The sequence below is a fragment of the Cryptotermes secundus genome, unplaced genomic scaffold, assembly GCF_002891405.2.
Source record: "Cryptotermes secundus unplaced genomic scaffold, Csec_1.0 scaffold901, whole genome shotgun sequence".
In the NCBI taxonomy this organism is placed as follows: Eukaryota; Metazoa; Arthropoda; class Insecta; order Blattodea; family Kalotermitidae; genus Cryptotermes; species Cryptotermes secundus.
In genome coordinates, this window is record NW_019729906.1 from 308,631 (window position 1) to 333,220 (window position 24,590).

Genomic DNA, 24,590 nt, shown 5'->3' on the forward strand with positions numbered 1-24,590 from the left:
GAGGAGGCGGTAGACCCGAAAGAGTCAACCCCTTCTCGATGGGCAACCAATGAGGGAGGCCAAAATCACGTCAGAATGGGCAGGCAACCTACCCGGAACTCAAAGAATCAGCAAAGAGAGGTTATATAAACCCTAGAAGACTTAATCAAAAAAACCTTTTGCCTTTAGACTTTTGATTGATATTAAGTAACTTAGAGTTCAGGGGAGGCTATCGCCAAGAGAGCGATGGCCGTGAGTGTGCGCTGGTGGCTGATGGCGAGCATCTATTTCCTCATCTCAAGTAAGTGAAACCAACTTCATATAGCCATGAACATTAAGTGTAACAGTGATAATTGTAAAGTGTAAAACCACAGGGAAAGATGGTCTAACTAGATTGACTAGGTTCATTCGAGATACCGCGGCGTAGAATACCCGTCAGTAGGGTGACAGGAGGTAGAACCAATGATGACTGCAGGTTCATTATCCAGTGTAGTACAACCGACGAACGTCGGTAAGAGTGCATATAGATGTATATAGTGACACAGAGAAATAGAATAGAATAGACATGCGTGTGAGTTTACTTTAACTTAGCAATTCCTTAAGTGTTACCCTCTTCCTTGACGACTCCAGGACCTCCCAACACTCCGGCGAATTACGAGTTAAGCCAGGACAGTGACGCAAGCTAGGATAAGTTTACTAGATTTCTTGAAAATAACAAGATGGTGGCAGCATACTAAACAGGGTGACAGAGCGGGATATTTCCATGCCCTCTGTCACCTCGGCATAAGAAAGGTGTAGCGGCGGCTTAAGAGAGGCCCAGTGGCGGAAGCGGTGGAGGTACCTCCACGCCCCCCTCACGCCATAACAGTGGTGGCAGCGGTGGGATACCTCCACGCCCCCTGCCACCACGGCATAACAGACACCATGACTCCCTTCCATCTGCTGTGTCCTCTTTCTGAATTAGTTGCTAATAGCCCCACACTTTAGATGAAGCACAGTATAAATAGTGGATACTTGGAACAACCGAGTTTCTTAGGTTATTTAATGACCCCACTTCAGCTGTAAAACTAACAATATGATTATAACTGGTGGTCAGGTAGGGATTTGGAAGATGCTCATTGTCTGTCATGCCAGGTACTACCTGGCATTTGCTGAAAGAGATTTTAGAATGTCACAAAAATGTTATTACTATAAGTAGTAGCGGAAATGAATGCATTCCTGCTACATCAAATTGCTCCATGAAGGGCTGGGAGGGTAAGCTGGACTGAGAACCCACTCTATGGAACACCTACACACAAGGTTGAAGCCATTATGTGTAATACCTCAGTTCTGTCACTCAGAAAATTCATGCACTCTAATTTTCACTCATTAGTAAATAATTTCATGACACTTTATTACCAGCATTAGGTATGTAATGTCAAACAATATGAGGATAATCACAAATGAATAAAGAATTTGAAAGGTGGTGGTGAAGAAAATTTAGGGGAGACACCTCTATGGATGAGATTCAAACCAGATATGTTTTGAATATAGAGCAATCAGCTGGCTAATTTACTTTGTCACTAGTTTTCAGATGACTAAACATGTAAATTAGAAAACAATGCTGAAGACTGACTGCCCAAACAGAAATCCATTCCACATACTTCAAACAAAATTAACTTAAACAAATACATACACAATAATAAATTTGATATATTTTTTAGCATAAAAGCTAATTACCTTCCTCAGCAGCAAGTGAACGGTCTCCAAAAGCAGCTGCTTGCGTAACTCAAATGGAAGAACCTCAGGTGGAGTAACAGCAAACAGAACCTCACACACTTGACGCCATGCATCCATATAGCGTACCGTGGATCCAATACGAGAACGATGGACATTGTGCTTCAGAGCATACATCAATATAGCCTGATACGTGAAAAAAATTCACAAGATTCTGAAACATCAGTTCTCATTTAAAGTATAAACAAAGGGTTGAGGGATGATAGCTACAAGCAGTCTTTCATTATATCAATGGACATCCTGCAACTCTCCTGCCTTTGGACTCTTAATTATAACACATTCTCAAGCCAGGCAAAATCACCTTTCTTCCAATGCATATCAACCATATTGTTAGGTATCAACATACTGTCATGTGTAGGGTGGTACGGGTGCTGACTATTATGGGTTCTAGTTCAGATGATTGGATTTATTAGCACTTCAGTTACAACCTCTCTTAATTACACTTAAATACAGGAAATACAGCGCTATTGCTGATTTACACACTTTCCAGTTCAACACTGTACACGCACAAGGATTCTCTGTTTCCACTAGTCGTCTCCTAGCAATGGATCTCAACACAGAAATTATCACTTCAAATCTCTATGAAGTCTTCTTGTTATTTCATCTTCAATCACTCTGTACTCCTCTGTCCTAATCTGTACTTGATCTTCACAATTCACATTCCAGTCTCATTCTTGTGCTCTCGACTGTTGAACCCTCCTGGATTCTCTATTTCACTCCATGGGATTCTGCTGCTACTATTTCTCTCTGTGACAGACTTAGAACTCTGCACTCAGAATTCTGTTGCTCACTTATCCAGCCAAGGGACCGACACTGACTAACAGTAAACACATATCACGTGACCCCTATCCACTGTTGCTGTGTGATGTCACCCCACATGCACAGCTGAAGGACACGCAGGAAACATGTCACGTGACGGCCACCTACTGCCGATGTGCGACATCACCGATCCTACGCCAACTGCTGGACACACGGAAAACACAGCTTGCTCTACTGTTGTGGGCGTGTATCATGTTTACAGAGCTGTTGCCTGGCAACGCGTTGATCAAATACGCTACAATATTCTTCTATCTAGCTTTGGCCACATTATTTATGTTCAATGTATCTCAGAGTCTCCTGAGTTATGACACTGTGTAGTCTCATGGCATGTACCTCTGAAATATGGTAGCCACCTATGAGACTCTACAATGCTATAACAAAGACTACAACCCAAACCTTCACTGCCATGAAAAACCCAAAATTTCATAAGAAAACATAATTTAAATACCCTTTATACACTACATCTCAGTACATTAGAAATGGTAGGGAACATTTAATTTTACACAGGTTTTGAGTTGGAAGACTGGGATTCAATTCTCTCTACAGGCTGATATTCTTTTTGCCACTAAGTGCAAACCAACAATGATGCTGGTGCAGTCTCCTATGCAACAGGTACTGGGGACTCTTGCCCTTGAAGTGAAACAGCTGAAGTGGAAAGCTCTCCACTCAACTTAATCCAGTGCCATGGTTAAGGATGTAAGGAGCTTCACCTCCATTCCTTCATATATTTTCATGGCATGGTGCTTAAGCAGAGTCAACTTTACCCTCTAATGCATATGATGGTAAAACAACTGACTCCAACTGTTATCCCCATGATTAACAACAACACATAAATCTAACAAATACAAGTTTACATATACTAAAATTTGGCGAGGGAAGTGACAGAATTTTCAATGAAATTTGCAAAATGCAGTTTCTTATGTAGAGAATGTCATACAATCTAGAGACAATTTAAGATGAAGAGTGGGACCAATGACCAACACTGATACATGGGAGGAGTAACATGTTAAGAAAACAACCTGAATCTCCTGCAGTATGAGCTGTCTCTGACCAGCAGTTGAGCTACCCTGTATGGCTGCCAGTTCCTGCATGAGGATATGGTGCAATTTCTTTACATCTATTAACTTCAATCCACTCCCCATAACTGACATCTCACACTGTACCAGAACCTGAAAACAAACATTTCTCTACATTACTGATACTCCAATAAGGAGAAAGAGAAAAAAATTAATAAATAATTTCTCATTATATAAAATGATTTAAAAATAAAAAGAATTTGGTTCTCCTCTCCATGTAAAGATGAACTATTGTATACTATGGCATAAAACTTGTCCTTTCCTTTCATCAAAGTGTGACATTGATAATTACAAGACAGATGCACCGTAGAGGTGAAGACTTGGGCCATAAAGGTATCACATCAAAGCAAAAAGTTATACAAGCATGGCTTTCACTGGACACAAATTAATACAGCTAGAAATAATATATATTAACATTATACAGCAATACCTCGCATAGTCCGGCTTCGATCAGTCCGGATTCACTATAGTCCGGTTTGAAAATTTCAAAACAAACTAAATTTTAATTGAGCAAAATAAAAATAAATTATAAAAAATTAATATATGAATGATTGGGTTTTTCCCTTTATACTGTCAAGTCTCCTTTTGTGTGGTTTATTTTATGTGGTTTTAAAGTTATGCGATACGATACATATTTCAATTTTTTCTGGGGTTCCCCGTTGTATATGTATGTACCTATGCTCAGGTCTTTTGTTCTTGAGCTCTGACAGCTATCGCTGGAGGAGGTGGGGAGAGCACTACTTTAACGGAATTTCTGACGAGCTACATCAGAAACGTTATCAAAAATATAGGCGAAGCATGGCATGAATTAACGGCAAGCATATGAGGGCAGTATGGAAACATATCATACCACATTGTGCATATTATCTAATTGGTTTTGAAACTTATTTTGCTGAAGTCACTATTAACATAGTGGAAATTGGACAGCAACTTGGTTTCAATAAGTTAGATTCCGTCAACGTAATTGAGTGCATGAAATCGAACACTAAATTATGAAACACTTACCGACATAGATGAACAATGGGCTTATGAAGCACAGGAGGACAACTTAGACAATGTTGACTGTGTTGAAGTGCCTGCACAAGAATTAACAGCTGAACAACTATAAAAAATTATTGCAATGGTTGAAACCTTGACAACGCATATTATGGAAGTTGATCCCAATATTGAACGTAGCCTTACAATTTGCCGAATGATAAAAAATGCAATTTGTTGTTACAAAGAAATGTATGAAGAGAAAAGGCCAAAGAAGAAAAATGTGCAGACATCAATATTTAAATTTTTAGAGAACAAAAAAATGAATTATGAAAAACATGAATTCTTTAAAATTATTTCTAATAAAGACATTTGAACTTATTAATCGCATTTTATTTACTGAAAAATGGAGATTTTTTTTTGGAACCAATTATCATTTTTTGTATGTATTTTGTTCCTTGATTAGTCCAGTTTCAAATAGTCCGGGATATTGGCGGAACCGATTACCCAGACTATGCGAGGTATTGCTGTACTGTGTATGTGAAGTTTCTTTATTTTATTGTCACCATAATAGGTAGTATGGACACACCATACATTTATTGTTTCTTACAACATGTTTCAGCTCACTGAGCCATCATCAGGTATTTGACTTTTTCACATTCACCTTTATTCGTTTGCTAGTATTCCTACATTGGCCAATGATTACATATTGGAATACCGGTGCTACAGGTAGGATTGGTAGCTAAGAAACCACTCCTTGAAGAGTGAAAACTACATTAATTATACCTGATCCATACACTGGAATACTCTCATTGGCAAATAAAACTAAAAAGATAATGGGGTCAGTAATTATAATTCCAAATTCCTTCAACAGAAGTTATTTGCAACAATTACTACCTAAAGATGGTAACATTTTAGTTCATATTACCTGTTCCACCTGGGAAGGTTCAAAGAATTCCCAGTTGGGCACTGTCATACTTTCCAGAGAGAAATCAAGGAAGAGAAGCAGTCTTAGTATAAGTGGATCACGATGACGAGCTGCACTTGCAAATGCTGCAATACAAACACAGAGACTTGATCATAATGACATATTGGTTCCATTCAGATTGCATTTAGAGAATACTCTAACACTTTGATTCTTAATACAGAAATATGTACAGAAAAGTCTTGTCTACAACCTCTCTAATTATAAAGAAATACTCCATACCATACAACAAAAAAATGGTCAGAAATAGGAAAACTTTGGGAAATTAACAGCAAGAAACCCAGAAAAGAAGCTGTTGCAAATTTTTGATTGAATACAGGACATGAATGCCTTGGAGCACATCTTTGTAAGATAGGAATATATAACACTGTGCAACTTGCCAGGATCATCTATGGGAAAAGAACACCTCCTTCAATGCCCTTCAGTGCCCTTCAATGCAAAAAAGCAAGAACTTGAGTGCTCTCTATTGGGAAGCAAGAAGTAAAATAGGTTAAATGATCCCAAATGCAGCCATTGGAAACCAACCAACCAACCAACACCCGTAATTAGACCTTAAACAATAAATCAAGAAGTAAGGGAAGCAAAGAAATTCAAATACAGCTTTCCCTCTTAAGAAGAAGGGTTTAGCATAAAATATCTCTGCAGGATTTTGCTGTATGTATTTAAAAATCCTATAAATAACCAACAAAAATTTGTATACAAACTCACTGCTGGGTGTTGCTAAGTAGTGGCTAAGCTGCATGATGGTAGCCATCTCTGTCACTTCTGATGGTGCATTCTCCTCTACAGAGACAGCCACCATCTCTTCACCTTGCTCCCGTACCAACAGGTTCACGAGGTTTCCCAGCTGAGAGTGATGCATATGAGTAGCTGTTACTTTCAACTCAACAGCCACTGTTTTCAGCAGCCAGGCCATCTGGTTCAACTCTGAAGCTGCACAAAAAATATACATTTGTTAGAGAGGAACTCTGACACCAGAGTGCAGTTCGATATAAAAAAAAAAAAAAGAGGAGAAAGAGCTTACAGAAACACTGATATGTAAAAGCACTGGATAGTTGATCCATACCATAAGACTTCCAGATATCAAAAAGGATGACATAAAGTCGTGCTCTAGATTTGCATTTTGGACGTGCACAATTCAAATCTCTACAAGGTCACTGGCTAACCTGACTAAGGTGTCCTGTGGTCCCAATAAGATATATCTTGACCTGTTACACTTCTTAATATGTGAATAAGCAGTAAGATCCATGAAGTGTAAAAAATTTAATAGAAGAATATAGAAATCTGCCATGGCACATTTTGGCCACTACTGGTAATCAACAGAAGACACAGCCAGCACTGTAAATACTTTACATATGTGTTTGAAAATACTCGTAAATACTTTACATATGTGTTTGAACATAAGTTGTCATAAAGGAAATTCTACTAGCATTAGAAATCAAGACTTAAATGTTAATGCAGTCAAAGTAAGATGCATATGTTAAAATCACTTAAAACAAATTGAAGATGGCGATTGTAAGAGAAGAACCCTTTTCTTACTGGTTCTTGCAGGCCGTACCTGACAGTCTCTCTGACCCAAAATTTTATTAATCTGCAAATGACTTTTCAAAAACACCTTCACAATCAGAAGATTTGTGTGTGATGTGCATTTACTGATAGATGAATAGTAGGACCCATATTTTTTTGAACAGGCTATTAATTCAGAGCAGTATGTCAATGACATTCTTCTTCAGCCCTTTTAAGAGTATTATAGAGGAGAAAAGATACATGGTTACTTCATGGAAGATGGTGCTAAGCACACACTGCTACTTACTCCATTGATGTTGTACACAAAGAGTTTGGACAGGCTGATAAGTCACACATTATGGCCTGCGAGATCCCCAGACTTATATCTGATTTTTATTTGTGGTGAATCATAAAAAAGGAAACAGTATTCAAATAACCACCATACAATGGATGAACTTAGCAAATTATCTGTGAAACAATTACGTCTATTGATGTCAGTGAACTCAAACTAGTGTCAAACAATGAAGAAAGCAGTCTTCTGGGATTTGGCACCGTGTATAAGTGGTGTTAACTGACGTTTTGGAGGAACGTATCGCCTCCATCTTCAGGGTAGAAAGAAAAATATAAGAAATCCGCAAGCAAAGAGATCGTGAGAACCGGTAAAAGCAGACTGGTGTTGGAAATATACACAGCTATGTGAGAGCAGAGAATGAAGGGGGGAAGGGCAAGTATACAAGTGAAATCAGTAGTGTGGGAGGGGGGGGAAAGGGAGTTGGGACAAGCAGGGTTTTTGTGTTGTGGGAGATAAAGGCAAGGTTAAAGGCTGGGCACTAACCCTTANTACTGTGTTCAGCTATGGCCGACTTGTCCGGATGTTTGAGACGGATGTGCCGCTGATGCTCCTTCAACCTCATGTCCACGGAGCAGCCTGTCTGCCCAATATAGACCTTCCCGCACTCACATGGGATACTGTATACACCCGGTGTCCTTAGGCCCAGGCTGTCTTCCTCCGGCCGGTTAAAGACAGCCTGGGCCTAAGGACACCGGGCTTTTACTGGTTCTCACGGTCTCTTTGCTTGCGGATTTCTTATATTTTTCCTTCTACCCTGAAGATGGAGGTGATACGTTCCTCCGAAACGTCAGTTAACACCACATATACACGGTGCCAAATCCCAGAAGACTGCTTTCTTCATAGTCACCGCCGTGAAAGCCTCAAATCTTACATAGTGTCAAACAATCTATTCAAGATACTTGAAGTTTGTTTAAGAGCAGAAGAGGGACATTTTGAGCACGTGCTGTGATGACAACTTCTTCAAACAATTTACTTATGTTAAGAAATTCACATCTGTGTTTTTAACTGAGGCATATTAGGCACCAATCAAGACTGTTTCCTCAAGTGCTAGCTAAGGTTCCAGCTGACAAGTTGATGGTAAAAGAGTCATGTGCTTTGGCCATTCAAGAAAGACTTTTGTGTGTGTGTGTGTGTGTGTGTGTGTGTGCGCGTGCGTGGGTGAGCTGCATACGTGTACTTTCAACTCTGGTCCTCAGTAATCTTAATATTGTCACGTGTTGCGTATGTAATGCGACAAATAACTTCATGTGGGTCTCGGATTTAGCAAATCTTTATTGGATATTCACTCTTACACTCTTTACAATTATTATCAGTTGTAGTATCACTTGGCTTCTGTCCCAATACTCAATACTTAATTGTCTGATACGTGTCGTAAGCTCTGCTTATATAGGGGTTATGCAGACTCAATAGAGAACACCCCTCACCAAGGTTTGATCTCATGTGTTCGGCAATCCGTTGTTTTGGGAACGCTCCTTATAGATTACACTAGTAATGTGTTTCGTCTCATCTGTTGTTACTCAACGATAATTCGTGGCTATGATTTGTCGCTGCGGGAACTCCACAATTTCCACGTATTCGTTGTCGTGGAAGTGTCCGTTCCGATTGTAGCGGTTGTCGCGGTGATGATCACATTCTTACAGAACAATATAATTCTACACGGTACTCAGTGATGTATGAAATAGATACAGAAATTAATTTTTTTTTGGGGGGGGGGATGTGTCATAAGAAATGAACTGACCTACCTACCTAGTTCAATATGGAAGTTGCTCTTTACAGCTACAAACAAAAACAAAAACTCCGTGATTTTAGTCTGCAAGGGAACTATACCGAGCGACCGTCGGTGAAGTTTAGTGTCAACATTTGTTGATAGAGGGTGTCATGTGGTCAGCGTAATGAATTCCCCGGCCATTAATTTCGGTTTTCTAGACCAGAGCCGCTATTTCCTTGAAACAGCTCCTCAATTATCATCACGAGGCTGAATGGACCCTGTTCCAGACTCACTACTTCTCAGAAAAAATCTGGTAGCATCTGCAATCAAACCCGGACCTCTGGATCTGTAGCCAGGAACACTGACTACTAAACCACAGAGGTGATAAAGTTAATACCAAAACTCTACCCACTTATTTTAAGGAAAATTAAGTAAATACTTACATCGGTGTGATTCACTGGTGAATGGAAGGCTTGCCAAGTGCCGGGCAAGGAAGTCATTGCAAGAACGTAAAAATCGCAGAACAGGTTCTGAAGTTTTGGGGTCCGCACAGAGTGAATATAACATGCAATAAGCAGAGTCCAACAGTCGGGGTTTAGGAGTTGGTGCAAATGGTACAGATTGTGCAGTAATTGATGAATCCAAGATGGTGAGCAAAGAGTGAAGGCATGTTCGAGGGAATCCCATGACACCTGGAACATAAGAAGACAATTATGTAAAACTACAAATAATTACACGTTGTGTATGCCCTCAGGTCACTTAATTTATTTCTTACAGTCTATTAGTTCTCTAATACCTTAATTCAGTTAATTCAGACAGTTTGTCTATTTACTGTATTTCATTGCATAATTCATACCATTATGTAATTCAAACATATTTTTCATTAGCTGTACTCGGCCATGCATTGCTGTGGCAGATCGAGTGAATTCAAAAGTTCTGTTGGATAAGTAACCGCTTCATCTGCTTCCACAACAGTGTCGACGGACTTGTATGTGACTGCCTCGCAGTGAATGTTAGACTGAATGATATTGTTAAGTTCGTAGATGTCTTTGTTCTTGGCCACAAGATAGCTCGTTCACTCAGCCAATCGTGATTCTTAGAATTGGTTTGAATATTGGGAAATACTTTTTCAACCAATTCTTCTTTTGACGTCACTAAATTGCAGAAGCTACGTGGCAACGAAATTCGTCCTGAGGTCATTCAACCGGCACCTTTCCATTCCCAATTTCCAGCAATTGATGTGAGAATATCTCAGCTGATTGATCGTTTTGCAGCTGGACACGCATATTTGTAGTTAATTTTAACGTCTTTACGTGTCGCCACAAAGTAGAGTATTTCAGGCAAGCATTTATTTCGTCCGCTGGTGTCGATCGAGGAATTACAGGTAATGTTTGCCTGAAATCTCCTGCAAGCAATATTAATGCGTTCCCAAATGGTCTGATGTTTCCACGCAAATCTTGCAATGATCAATGAAGAGCCTTGAGCAATTTTTTTGTGTGCCATTGTGCATTCATCACAAACAATAAGTTTGAATTTCTGCAATACCTTTCCCATGCCTGATGCTTTGGAAATGTTGCACGTGGGAGTTTCAATGAATTGCATGTTCAATTGCAATTTCAAAGCGGAATGAGCAGTTCTTCCACCTGGTAGCAATGTTGCAGCTATTCCGGACGACGCAAGAGCTAAGGCTATGTCACTTTTGGGATCAAATTGCTGCCAGACTCAATCTAATTAGGAACGTTTTACCAGTTCCTCCTGGCGCATCTAAGAAGAATTCTGCAACCCCGTTATTGACAGTTTGCATTATTTGATCGTAAATGCCTTTTTGCTCAAGCGTTAGCTTAGGAATATTTGATTGCACATATGACAAAAGATCACCCGTGTTGTAATTTTGTTCATGACGCAATTCTACATTGAGCGAAGAAGCAGCAGATCGATTTGGTGATGGTATTCCCAATTGATTGAGAACTTTGTTCGTGATTTCTAAGCAAAAATCTTCAATCATTATCAATGCCTCGTTGCAGATTTCTGCTGTGAAATCCATGTTCATATTGGAATTTTCCTTGCGTATTCGATGGAAAATATCTTCAGCCATGTACGATTTATATTTCTCCCATAACTCTGTTGGAGATGAAGGAGAGCAGGCAGTCAATATTATTGCAAACAATGTACGAATTTGATGTGGATGTGACGTGTTGCACGCGTCAGTAATTCATGTAGCGTGTTTGGGTATGTCATGCTACAAATAACTTTACGCCGTATTAATTATAGCGAATCTTTATTGTAATTCACTTGCACACTTTACAATTATCGCCACTTGCAGTATTAGAGTTACTGGTTACACAATCCTTCGGCCAATACTTCTGTATCTCTTGGAGTCTAGGTTCCAAACTTCTTCAGCAGCATCTATTCCAAGACTGAATGAATTCAACCCCCTTTTATAACCTCGGCCGCTGCTATGCAAATGAGCCTTTGTCATAACCGCAGAAACGCTGCTTTGTTGATTCCGCGATTCCTACGCAACAACCCATTGTTATTGAGTTGTCTCTGTGGGAATGCTCCGTGTATTCGTCGTAACCTTGGAGATTCGATACAGTATCGCTATTGTTACTTCCTGTGCAACGGTCTGTTCTAGCGTTTCCATAGGGGTGACTCTTCTGAATTCCAAATTCCAATTCTGTTTTACAAAAGAAGCATGTTTTTACCTGTCACAGGTGTGACATCTATATAATAGGCATATAAAAACGCGCGTATTCGAATGCAACCTTGTGTCAAAATTTCGAAGCAATCGGTGAAGAACTTTCGGAGATTTCAGATCGGTAAGAAACAAACAGTTGCATTTTTATTTATATAGATTGTGAAAATTAAGAAAGAAACTGTGGGAACATCCCACATACTATCACGCTGTTTCTACAGCGCTCACTTTTCACCATCACGCGTGCTAGCCAATCACATTGCTGGCAGCACTCGTATTTAAACAACATTTGATGTCCAGCTCACATTTAGATCATAACGTGCTAGCCAATCAGCGCTCAGCAAATTTTCGCTCCTCCATCATGCTTTGTATAAAAAGGCGCAGCTCCAACCCAGCAGCATTGAGCCGCACTGAGACACATTCAGTCAGCAGCAGTGACAACACCAGCAAGCCAGCTATCACACTTCGCACTGAGCAATCAGTCTACGGAGTCATCAGCACTTCACTGCGCCAGGCACGGCTGCCTCGGCTCTCTGGCGGTCATGCTCGACTCACTGGGCAACTGGCTGCCTCGACTCGCCGGCGGTCATGCCTGACTCACTGGGCAACTGGCACAGCTGCCGCCACTCCAGCGACCGCGCTCCACAACCAGGCTTCATCCTGCAACCACGCTCTGCAGCCAGACTACCAACTTAGCTGCCGCAACACGCCACATCCGACTTCCAACTTCATTTCTACCGGCGTACGTAGCACTACTTCACCGGCCAAACCTCCCAGCAGCCAACAGTCCTTTTCAGGACCTACAAACTTTCTGAAGAAGTGGGTTGTCATTGGAGTAATGACAAATCCCCACAAAACAACTTCCTCTATGTTTCTCACTGTTCCTTTTTTTGTGCCCCCCCCTTAAAAAACATGCATACACACAATGACAGAAAGAGAAAAGACCTTGTCTTCAAAGTCTGAAAGGTATAGAAGCAATATACAAATTTTGAGGATGAGATACTATGCCATACAAATAAATGTGATGGGCATGCCATGGACACTGAGAGAGAAATACATGAAGGGTTGAAATGGAAAATATTAACTATCTTTTGTTATAAATTATCAGCTACCCAGCTTCTTCACTCACCAGCTTGCTGAAATGTCGTTTTCCTGATGTCCTTGCTAAGTTCAAAGCCAAACAGATAGTGTGCAAGGTTTGGAGAAGCATGGCCCAAGCACTGCTGTAGGAGTTTCAGAATGGCTTCCTTCGTCTTTCCCACAACACCTGTTTCCTCTCCTTCAATGTCATCTCCCTAGGAACAATTGCATAGATCATAACATTACATTTATGTGTTGTTTCCACGTAAAAGATCCATTCATACAAGCACTACACAACACCCTATAACATTAATTCAATACATATTGTCGCGTGTTGGGTATGTAACGCAACAAACGATTTCACACTGTCTTGGATGTAGTGAATTTAACGAACAGTCACTCGCACTTCCTGTTGTGCAATCCAAGCGTTCACAGAGCTGTCGCCTAGCAAAGCACCGATACGATCTGTAACTCTCACATTGCGCGCGTGCCCCAAGGCCTCTGTGGCTCAACAGTTCCTGCATAGAGCCAATGTGCCACAATATTTTTATCAACAATAGAAAATATTTTGACTTAAGAAGGGTGGAAGGGGAAATTTAGGATATTATTATTACAAACGTAGTAGTGGGTTCATAACATGTGTCAACTGCTGAGGGCGTTCATGCCTATCTACCAGTTACAATATGTGTGGTATACAGTGATTTATACAGACCACCCAGTACTGTCATGAGGGTAACACTGTTACACAAAATTATGTCATGTTTTCTTTAATCATATCTGACGTTCACACAATGGTAACTATGAGTACCACCCACCTTCTGGAAAATAATGACACGTAGTCTGGCATATTTTTATGAGAGACATGCTGTCTCTATATTCAGGGTGGTCAATAAGAGAGTTAGAACACTTCCTAAACATAGTCTTTAAGCTTCAATAGTCAGCTAGTAAGGATTTTCATCAAAAACATTAAATTAACAGTTTAATTTACCACAGCTTCATGGACAACCAGAAGTACCGTACAGTACTGACAATGGCTCATGAAGCCAAAAAGCATATATCAACACAAAAATAAAACTATAGTTCTAATGTGGTAATATGAATGTTTATTTACAAAGTTATATACAATTGTGGAATGGCACTATTTAAACTTCAAGTTTCAACAAGTAGTATTTATCACAACTTACAGAAATAACTTCATCATCATCTGCTTCAAGGCATTCTACAAAGCCATGACAAATCTCCATCCTGTTTAGTGGAGATGAGGTGAATGCACTAATAAGCTGGCTGTGTGATGTAGGGTACATGGTAACAGCCAGCAGTATCCTTACTGCAGACAGTGCATGACGAGGGAGCCATGCATTGTATGTTACATATCTACAAAATACAGGCATATATTAATACACAGCAAGGGATTCTGGGAGGAATACATGAAGGCTCTTTACTCATTAGCCATACATCTAGGAACGCTGAGAATCTGAATCTCTGATGGTGTCGCTATGTGAACAATTCCACAGCACTGGGGGACACCTTCATACACACAAAATACTAAACATCTAAAGTCTACTCTTACAAATACAAAACTGCCTGCGAGGGGAACATGAGTCAATAACAAGATAACCATTTACAAAACAATTAGTAACAGAATCTACAAGATAGAAGTTAGAAGGATCCCCACACGGCACGGCGGCCTTTGATTTGCTAACAACCATGACCTCAACAACAACATTAAACTATTTTTAGTTTTAGCTTAATTTTCAAGACTACTTTTAGAAACAAAGTTAGAACTAAATATATAATTTGATGAACTGTTTAATTTAATTACTCATTTAAAATGTTTTAATAACTTTTGAACCAATTTTAAGACACATTACATTAATAAATTTTCTAATACTAAACAATAAAATTCCTAATATAATATGCTTTCACTATTTTTAATTTTAGATAAGAACAGCACATTAATAGGATTTGTTCTCCAAAAGGTGCATTCACTATACTAATAATAATAATAATAACAACAACAACAACAACAACAACAACAACAACAACAACAACAACAACAGACTGTAAATTCTTCACAAAATACACCTCCGCAATAATNAAGACAACCCCATTCAAAAACTTAGCTTGTTTCTCTTGTTAACTTGCCTGATGATGACCTAGAGAAGGTTGAAACATGTAGTGTACATCCTCACATAATAAATAAACAATAGTGATACAGTAGTACCTGTTTTGTCTTCATCTTGAAGATACTTTTACGTTGGGTTGATGGCCCAATTTACAAGATTATTAAACACAAACAGTATGCAAAACCATAAAGATTAAAAAAAAAAATCGCTACATTTGACTGGCATTTTGCATACATTTTCTAAATTCTTCAATTCAATATCAGGACAGACTTGTACCTATAGGTATCAACACCTGACTGCACTTTGATATGGCTTCTTCTGTTTGTCTCATTTGCCTGCATTCTGTAAAGTCATTCCTGTATAATTAATTATGTTCATTACAACAACTTATTAGGAGTTTGAATAGCTCAGCTGGTATAGCAATGGGCTACTGGCTGGATGCCTGCAGTTCAAGTCCTGGCAGGGGCAATATTTTTCTCTTTTCTACAGTGTCTACACCAGTTCTGGGGCCCATCCAAGTCTCCTACATAATGGATAACAGGGGTCATTTCCTAGAGGGTAAAGCAGCAGAGGAGTGAAGCTGACTACTCACCTCCATCTAGTATTGAGGTCAAGAATGGTGGATCTATACCTCCACACCCTCATATATCTTCAAGGCATAATGCTTAATTAATCAAGTACAAAGCACAGGCAAAACTTTACCTTTTGATGCCAATTTCCTGATCATTTTAAAAACTGTTATTTTAGTCCTATACACATCAATCTTTAGACCCACATCTGCACTTATCAATGGAGTTTTAATACTCTGCGCGGTCCAATGACTGTAACTGAAGCCCATCAAAAATTGGTATTGTAACATCATCCATCCCCATACAAACAACAGCAAGTAATTTTATACTGCAAATAGACATGTTTAGACATGATAGTAATAATTAGAATAGTAATACATTATCTGCATCACACTGAGCTTTAGTAAAGGCATTACTGTATTACAAGATTGTGATTCATACAAAGTTTGGAACCAATGGAACAGAGCACTCATTAGCATCAGTGTGTGTGAAAAGAAAATTTAATCATATGCTGAATATTTTCACTGAAAGACTGGTAAATGTTTTCATTTACAATAAAAAGGCAAAGCTATCCATCCCTTTTACAGGCCGTAAAGGCCCATGGGGTTGTGGGACATCGAGGCTCCCATATTTTCTAGACAACCGGCTCACAGCCTTATGCACCAGCTGCCCTTTAACCACCAAGAAGTTTCCTGATACTCATTTCTGTTAGAGGCTGAGTCAACACCATGGCCACAGGGTGGCTGGAAGGATTAGGTCAACTGAAAAAATCCAGTGGCTTCATTGGGAATTCAACTCGTGACCTTCTGGCTTGTAGAAGAGTGCCTCAACCAACTATGCTACCACGTGCCCCTTTTCAGCTACAATGGAGTATCATTTAATGTTTTCCTCAGTTTAGTGTTCAAATCCATTATCTCCCCCCCTCCAAAAAAAAAAAAAAAACACTTTACAGGGATTTCACTGTACACTACCTATATTTGAGCTTACTCACTTTGCCACATTCAGAAGGTGATCTGGTTTGCCACTACGAGGATTGACACCAAGAAGAAGTTTGTTGAGTCCGGAAAGAAGCAGTGAGCAACCTGATTTACTTAAAAAGCTGAAGAACTTCTGCTGATGTGCTAAGGCTCTGTCCAGCAAATCCAGGCAGCTAAGCATGCTGTCCTCCAGTGACTCTTTACCAGGAAATATTGAATATGTGTCCAAAAGGTGACTTCCCTCATCCACCAGGAACAGCACCTGCACAAAAATAAGTGGAAACTCTGGCAGACTTTGAATGTAAATATAGACAAAGAAAATCTCATAATGTGGCTGCATAATTTGCATAATTCACATTTTTAAAACAATCAAATTAAGGGAGATGGAATATACAGGATATGTAGTACATATGAGACAAATTACAAAATATGCAGAATTTCTGGGGGAAAATCTCAAGTGAAAGGACTGCATGGATGCCCTAAACAAGAAGTGAAGGACAATACTGAAATGCATCTTAGAATAACAGGGAGCTGAAAACATTTCTGTAATTGTGCTACATGTTGATGTTCAAGCATGAAGCTGGTAGCAACCAGAGCTCTGCTTGATGCTGGTTTCTTGCTTGCCTTATTCTTCAACTCTGAAGATGGAGGTGTGTCCTTTTGAAATGTTGGCACTTTCAACAGACTACATGGTATTACATCTCAGAAGATAGCTTTTCATAATTGCTGCTGTAAGAACCTCAAATCCTACATAAAATTTGTTTTAATAACACTGAACCAACTTGTTATATACCTTTGATATGCAAATTGAATACAATTTAGTATTCAGTTGTTGAATTCAGGGGAAATTAATTCTGTACTAATATAAATACAGTATATGCTAAAGGAATCTTGGATATGAAGTAAAAAGTATGACAAAGTTCAGAACTGATAATCCGTAAACAGCTTATCTTTCACATCAGCAACAGCAACAGCAACAACATAAGCAGAAGCAGCAGCAGCAACAACAGCACAAATAACAATTGATTTTCCTTACCTCCTTGCAAGCTGAAACTGAAATATGAGTTGCAATGAAGTAATAATTTCTGTCCCCTAATTCAGTGTAAACATTTATAATAACCCACCGGGAAATTACAGCTTCTCTGAATAGCAGATAAGCTATTTGCTGCATCTCACACCTCACTTGCTCAGTTAGGTACTGGGTTTGCTGTCTTGGCTAAGATCAAAGTGTGGTATCCACTTAATTTAGTTCAAGGTGTAGTCCTATATAAACCTGAGTAGCATTCAACATAACTGTATACTATAACACACTAACTTACCAGTCTCAGCAGTTCTGACTTGTTGTTAAGATGGACCATAATATGGTAACCTGGGTGAGGATTCACTTGAGCAGTACCACCACTCTGCAGCTCTACGCGACTGCCCACAAAATCCTCAGCTCGGGGCTCATACTGTGACAGGAACTTGGCCATCAGCCTGAGGCAGCTTTTAGCAACAACCCACTGGTAAGATTACAAATGTGTTATTTATGCTTATATTACTTAATGACACTGTTGCTACTGCAATAATGCAGGGTGAATCGTATAGAACCGGCCCGATGAATTTGCTAATAATTCCGCAGGTGATGCATATAACCGCTCACAATTATGACATAATAATCTGTGGGCCGTGCTGAGTCGAATGGTGTGCGCATGATCCGGCAAGTGGCAGCCCTTATGCTGCAAGGTCAAGGACAATCCCGAAACGTGTCTGCAGTGCGCAGGCGACAGTCATGGAGTACACTGTTGAACAGTGAGTGTTTCTAGTGCCTACTTGAAAACGGCGGACACTTTCAACACCTGCTCTGATCACGGCACACAATCCAAGATAAGATATGTGTAAATTACTTTAATATCTGTATGGTATATTTTATATTACAGCTCATTTCGTCGAGCCAGTTCTATATGAATCACCCTGTAGTATACAGCTGGAAAGATCATGAATGACAAGGATTTGGAAGGAGGTGTTCATTACCTACCTGAAGGTATGTAAAGTCCTGGTTATCAGGCTTACAAGCATTCCACTAGCAAAAACATCAAAGAGAATTTACAATTTCTATAAAGACATTCAAGAACAAACATGTGATATGTATATGTTCACCTGTTATATGGTAGTTCTCTCAGCCATCACTAGCAGAGTTACCTATTGTCCTACCACATGAAGGTGCTGCAGTAGACAGATGAATCTGTCATTATGTTACATATATACATACAAAATCTTTCACCCATGAATCCACTATGTTGCTTAGCAAGCTCCAGACATAAGAACTAAAGAAAAAATACGTTTTGATTTGTAAGGGTTTGTGTACAAGCATTTCCCATACAACTGGCACTCCTCATTCTTCACACATGCTGGATAACAGGGAATTTACTGCAACATCCTAGCATATCCATGAAGAGAACTAGGAAGAAAAAAAGGGGATTCATCTTAAAATGCTATTAATATGATTAGAAACTGTACATACCCACAGAACTTTGATAATTTTGAACTCAAAGTGCAAAAAATCACATAATGGATCACATGAATACAGATTCCCTCTCATCACAGACACATTTTTTTTCTACTGACTGAGGAGGTTGGTATAGAAGTAACACTTATTGCATTCTGGAAGTGTTAAGCAAAAATATTGGCCACGAGACAGACTCTCCTGATAGAGGTACAATGCAGGTCCTCAGCCCCTCTGGGCAAATGTCAAGAAAATGCCATTTCCTTAAAAATTCATTCCAATTTATTATTTACCAATCATCCTACCATTTAATGCTATATAGTCCGAGTGACTCTAACAGCTCTTTGCCATGCAGTCTGTGGGAGAATGAAGGGCACCATGCCAGAAGCCACTTATAGTCATTCTGTTGCCCCTTCTCTGCTATAGCCACATGTGTCTCACTGCTTCAGTGGTTGTAGAACTCACTGATGCTGGCTTTATCTGCATCTTCTTCCCTTTCACAGATGTTGAAGTGACTGGTAGGAAGGCTGAAAGGCTTGTTATGGGAGCAGTAGTCACAAGGTGAGGTGTAGGCTGCTTTCTGGTAGGGGTAGGTAGTGAGATGGCTAGCTCAGGGTTGGGTCTGGAAGAACAGGAGATCTGTCCCTGGGTCTTAATGGGTCTTGCTCTAGCAGGGCTGGAGGAATATTTTAGCACACACTTGCACAAGATAACAAGAATGATTGGCACTGAACTGTGATTTATCAAGCAGCACTGGCAGTGGATTACACTGATATATCACCAACTGCAATTCCACTTTAATAATGTTGAACACTTCATGGAAGTTTAAGTTGAATTTATGGTCCATTTTTGCACTATGATCTCCTAATGATTTAGTATAAACACTCATCTAATATGGTCATTTAGAATTTCTGAGGAGCACAGGTTTTTCATCCAATGTTTTGGAAGGAATCATAGTCCTTTGGGAAATGCCTCTGTTCTGATGCGGTGAGCTATTCAGAGACCCCAGTTTCCCTCTAAGAAGCCTCCCCTAAACCTGTCTTATTGGTCTAATTTAAAATTTATTGAACTGAACACATCGTGTGAATGATACCTTACACCTCCATTTGTACATTGCAGCTGCTTGTTGGCATGAAATGAGTAAGCTGTGGAAGTTACGATGGCACTTGCAACGAACAGTACTGCCTTCCTTATAAAAAATATGTGGCACACTATTTAGAACCCTGTAAATAATATGGTATGTACTCCTTTTCTTTATTTAGAGAAAAGTGTGTAGGGTATATGAGAAAATATGGTCAGAATGATCTGGTATATTTCACTAGAAAATATATACTTTCCAGATGCTTTTTTTTGTGATTTTGTATACATTACTGGCTTTGACATTCATTTACTATGGCACTCAAAATGTATATTGCAGTCTTCTGGGTTAGGACATTACATAGCCTGGTCTGTGGTTACTAGTATTTCTGAAGACAGAGGCAGCAATTTCCTACACGATGTAAGTAACCATCTGTCAGACTACACAGTGCCATAGCACTGAAGACTTCAGTCTATGTAATCCTACAACAGGCATCATAGGGCAGTAAGAAATTATTTTACCTTGCATTTCAGTAAGTACTCACCACACTGAGAAATATTTCATGAAAATATTGTAGATATTAATGTGATCTGTATTTTTGGTAACATAATAATGCTCTGTATGTATACAATTTTGTGTTAACTGATGTAATTCAAACTGAATTTCAAATAAAGTTGAATTTATGTTGCATTGATGTGAACCGAAACTAAATACGACAAACAACCTGCACAACCCCATTACCAAATTGCAATGAATCTCATCAATAGATGAACTATGAATACACAAACTGATAGCACAATACTCCCTCTAAGTTCACTTCAAGTGCTTTGTGCAAAGAGTATAAAAACTGATATATGACAAGGTAATTTGTATTAACCTTTAAACACCAAACTTTTGAAATGGTAGTAAGCTTGAGCTGGCCGGAGTTTATTTAAATGCCCGCTGCTGGTGCACATTTAAATGCCCATTGATGCTCTGCGTTTAAATGTCAGTTCCTGTTAGGGCGCTTAAACAGTTTTAAGCATTGTGTTTAAAAATGCTGTATCTAACATAATATTTATAATAAATGGATGGAATTAACTTTGTTTGAATCAGCAAAGAACATAATGTCACATATTATAATGGATGATTTGAAAATTTCTGTACAAAGAATTATTCTCTTTTTTTAAATTTTTTCTTTTAATGTTGATACGTACTGCAAGAATAATTTCCCAGTTCTTCACAAAATTGGTCTGCATTATAAATTAATTTCCGTTTGTAACACTTGACAAATTTTAGCAGACCCTGGTGCCATAAAACAGATGGAAGCAATAAAATCATTTGGTTCTCTGCTGGGAAACCTTCATTCATTCATTCATTATTAGAGGGGGTGGGTTTCCCCATGCACCGCGACCAGTTGTTGATCTATTGTACGTCTCCCTTTGATATTCTAGCAGTCGCCATACCCTTCCGATACTGGTGCTTGCTATCAGCCCTGTTCAGCCAACGAGTTCGGCTCCTCTCCTGGCAGAGATACCCGATACTTCCCCCATTTACCAAAGGCATTGGAAACTACTTGGGCAGGAAACTTTTTACCTAATTTTGCTCAGAGGTCTCCTAGAGACATGAGGATCTTTTATGTGCTGTAAATCTACGACACAGGACCCACAGCTTAAATTCCCTCCCAGAGGACTTGTTCCCTGAATTTTTCTGCCCTTAAAAATTCCACGACCTCCGCTGGGTTTGAACCCATGTATCTTGAGACATGAGGTGGGAACGTTACCCCTAGACTACGGAGGCCGCTTGCTGGGAAACCTTACATCTTGTTACACCCTTCAGATTTTCGAATCTTTTGACTGAAGGACAGAAGAATGAAAGAATGGCTATTCAAGAAAAAGAGCTAGAGGGGTCCCTTCTTCAGTACTAAGACCTTCCGTTATAGCTGCAAGAGACTATTGCCCTTCCTAGGGTAATGAAGACAGTTGTATCGTGGCTTAGATACAGAGTGCGGTCTGTTTTCTGTGCGTTCATAGTGACATCGAATTCTGTAGTTTCATGTCAGTCTATATATACATCAAGCAGATAACAACAAAAAAGGTATGTACATCAAATTTTACTGTATATTTTTAACACATTAATCTGCAGAATCTGCAATAAAAGTACTGGCTCGTGGATAAGTGTGGGCATAACTCATACGTATATTGTTTTTTGCTGCTGTTCACTTAGGCATCATTTTAATTCCTCTATTAGGGTTTTACTGAAGTCTGTCTGGTAATTACTACATATAAAAATTAATATTTAGGACTGTGCATGCGCTTCTACTAGCGGCGTGTGCGCGCGCTTCCACTAGCGGAGTTTAAATGCCTGACTGGCCAAAACGACTATACTCATCACTGGCACAAACGGGGCACTTTGGACGTTAAAGGTTAAGAAATATGAATGGACTCAAAACTGAACACGTTAGCCTCTAAACTTCAATACATTTATGTTCTGAAAATATAATAATTGTAACATGGTAACCTATAAATTATTGACATTTAACATGCAACAAAGTGTGCATCACTGCACCTGTATGGCATTATTAAAAATCGACATTGTTTCCCATAAATTTCAAGGCGCGAAGGTATGCTACAGTGTGTCCTGTCTACTGCCTACACCTTCATGTGGTGCAAACAAGCCTCTGGTAACTGAGTCATGGCAATATAACCATTTATCTATAGCAAAGGAAATTTCATTATTCAGTGCCAAAAGACAAAGTTGTGACAAGTATAACTATTATATCTGGTGTGATGGAAAAGACGCTATTAAAACTCAAGTTAATTTTAGAAGTGGGCGTTCACAGTGATGACTTTTCCAAAGTGTGGACATTTCATCAGTTGTATATTCTCTGAAAGAAGTGTTTGTATCTGCCATCTCGGGAATTTCTACTGCTACCGCTATAGTTTAACTGGGAAGTTTAAATTTTAGGCTCTGGTTTCAGCATTTAAAGATTCCAAAAGTTATGAATAACCAGTAGGACTGATTTTACTTTAAACTCTTTAACTAAACTATAAATTACAGTTCTTCCTCTGCAGCTATCCCTTAATTAGAGTATATATTTGAAGTTGATAACTGTATCCACACCAATCAAATTCTGCTGGACTAGTATGAACACAGGACGCCACTAACCTTCTCATCTGGGTTCTTATACGAACGTGTGTTAAAACGGAGAAAAACAGAGTTGATGACAAAGTTCAGGTATGGGTCAAAGCCTGGTGTTCGGGTGCCTACACCCAATAACCTTGGAACTGGAACATCTGTCAGTACATCTAGCAGATGCAACAAGGCCCTGGTGAGGGGGAACTCCTCATTGCGGGATTCGACCTCTTCCAACTCTGTCTGTAAACAACATTTAAATTAAAAAAACTACATTATTAAAAAATAACTATACTTAAGGATGTCAAAATCTTAAGATTAACTGAAAAATTGGACAATTTCATACATGGCACTGACAATCCTTGACACTATATATAGCGAGGGATCCAAATTCTGGGGTTCACTTCAGTGGTGTACTGGCAATGATAACCTTTAGTGTAATGTTTATTCTTTATATTATAAATACGATGACGAGTCAGTAAATAGGTCACAAATCTAAATAAAACAGCTGTAGTGGAAGTAATAGGTTTTGTATGTGCATCACTAGGTAGCAGCACAGTCTAGCTTCACAAAAGTCTAGGTAGCAGAGGTGCATGTGCATGTTCAGAGGCTGGTTTCAGTAGTCAAAATGGTGACTGTGCTTGAAGAGTGTATTACCAAAGAGCAGCATACTGGTTGCTTTCTTTTTTTGTGGGAAAAAGAACTCGATACAAGGAACATTCATAAAGAAACGTTTCCTTTTTGAGATGGAAAGTTTTTGTCACATAAAGCAGTTCACAACTGGGTTGAGAAATTCTCTCAAGGACATTCAGAAGTCGTAGACGATACCCCACAATGTCACCCTGTTGAGACTGTGACAGAAACAATTGTGCAGCAGGTGGAACAGTTGATTCGATCTGATAGGAGGATAACAATAGACAGCGTCACAATTGCACTAGGGTGTTCCCATGGTTTAGCATATAGCATAATGCATGATTGTTTGAAGTCTTGGAAAATGTGGCCACAGTGGGTGCCCAGAAAACTGAAGGATCAAGAAAAAATGAACTGAATGGGTCTGTCATTGCAACATCTCTTGTGAAATGCTTAACAGGACTGTTACTGGGGACAAATCATGGATGCATCACTACCAACCTGAATCAAAGCATGCTTCAATGCAATGGAAACATCTCAGTTCACCTTGAACAAAAATGTTAGTTACTCATATGCCATCAGCTAGGAAGGTCATGCTTACTGTGTTTTGGGATTCTCAGGGAGTACTGTTAGCCCATTTTGAGAAGCATGGTGAAAACG

At 39.3% G+C, this 24,590-nt stretch overlaps 1 protein-coding gene across 2 annotated transcripts in view; it reads right to left on the reverse strand.

Annotated features, from left to right (window-relative positions):
- The window catches only part of LOC111865806 (nuclear pore complex protein Nup205), a 69,866-nt gene that overhangs the window by 19,431 nt on the left and 25,845 nt on the right, over positions 1-24,590 (reverse strand). For both annotated transcript variants that reach the window (XM_023854127.2, XM_023854126.2), the window contains exons 14-23: positions 23,334-23,543; positions 17,943-18,125; positions 16,638-16,885; positions 14,136-14,325; positions 13,001-13,166; positions 9,620-9,868; positions 6,319-6,543; positions 5,554-5,678; positions 3,594-3,743; positions 1,699-1,881 (exon numbers count right to left, since the gene is read on the reverse strand). In XM_023854127.2, coding sequence (XP_023709895.1) covers positions 1,699-1,881; positions 3,594-3,743; positions 5,554-5,678; positions 6,319-6,543; positions 9,620-9,868; positions 13,001-13,166; positions 14,136-14,325; positions 16,638-16,885; positions 17,943-18,125; positions 23,334-23,543 — 1,929 coding nt within the window. The remainder of the gene's footprint in view (positions 1-1,698; positions 1,882-3,593; positions 3,744-5,553; positions 5,679-6,318; positions 6,544-9,619; positions 9,869-13,000; positions 13,167-14,135; positions 14,326-16,637; positions 16,886-17,942; positions 18,126-23,333; positions 23,544-24,590) is intronic.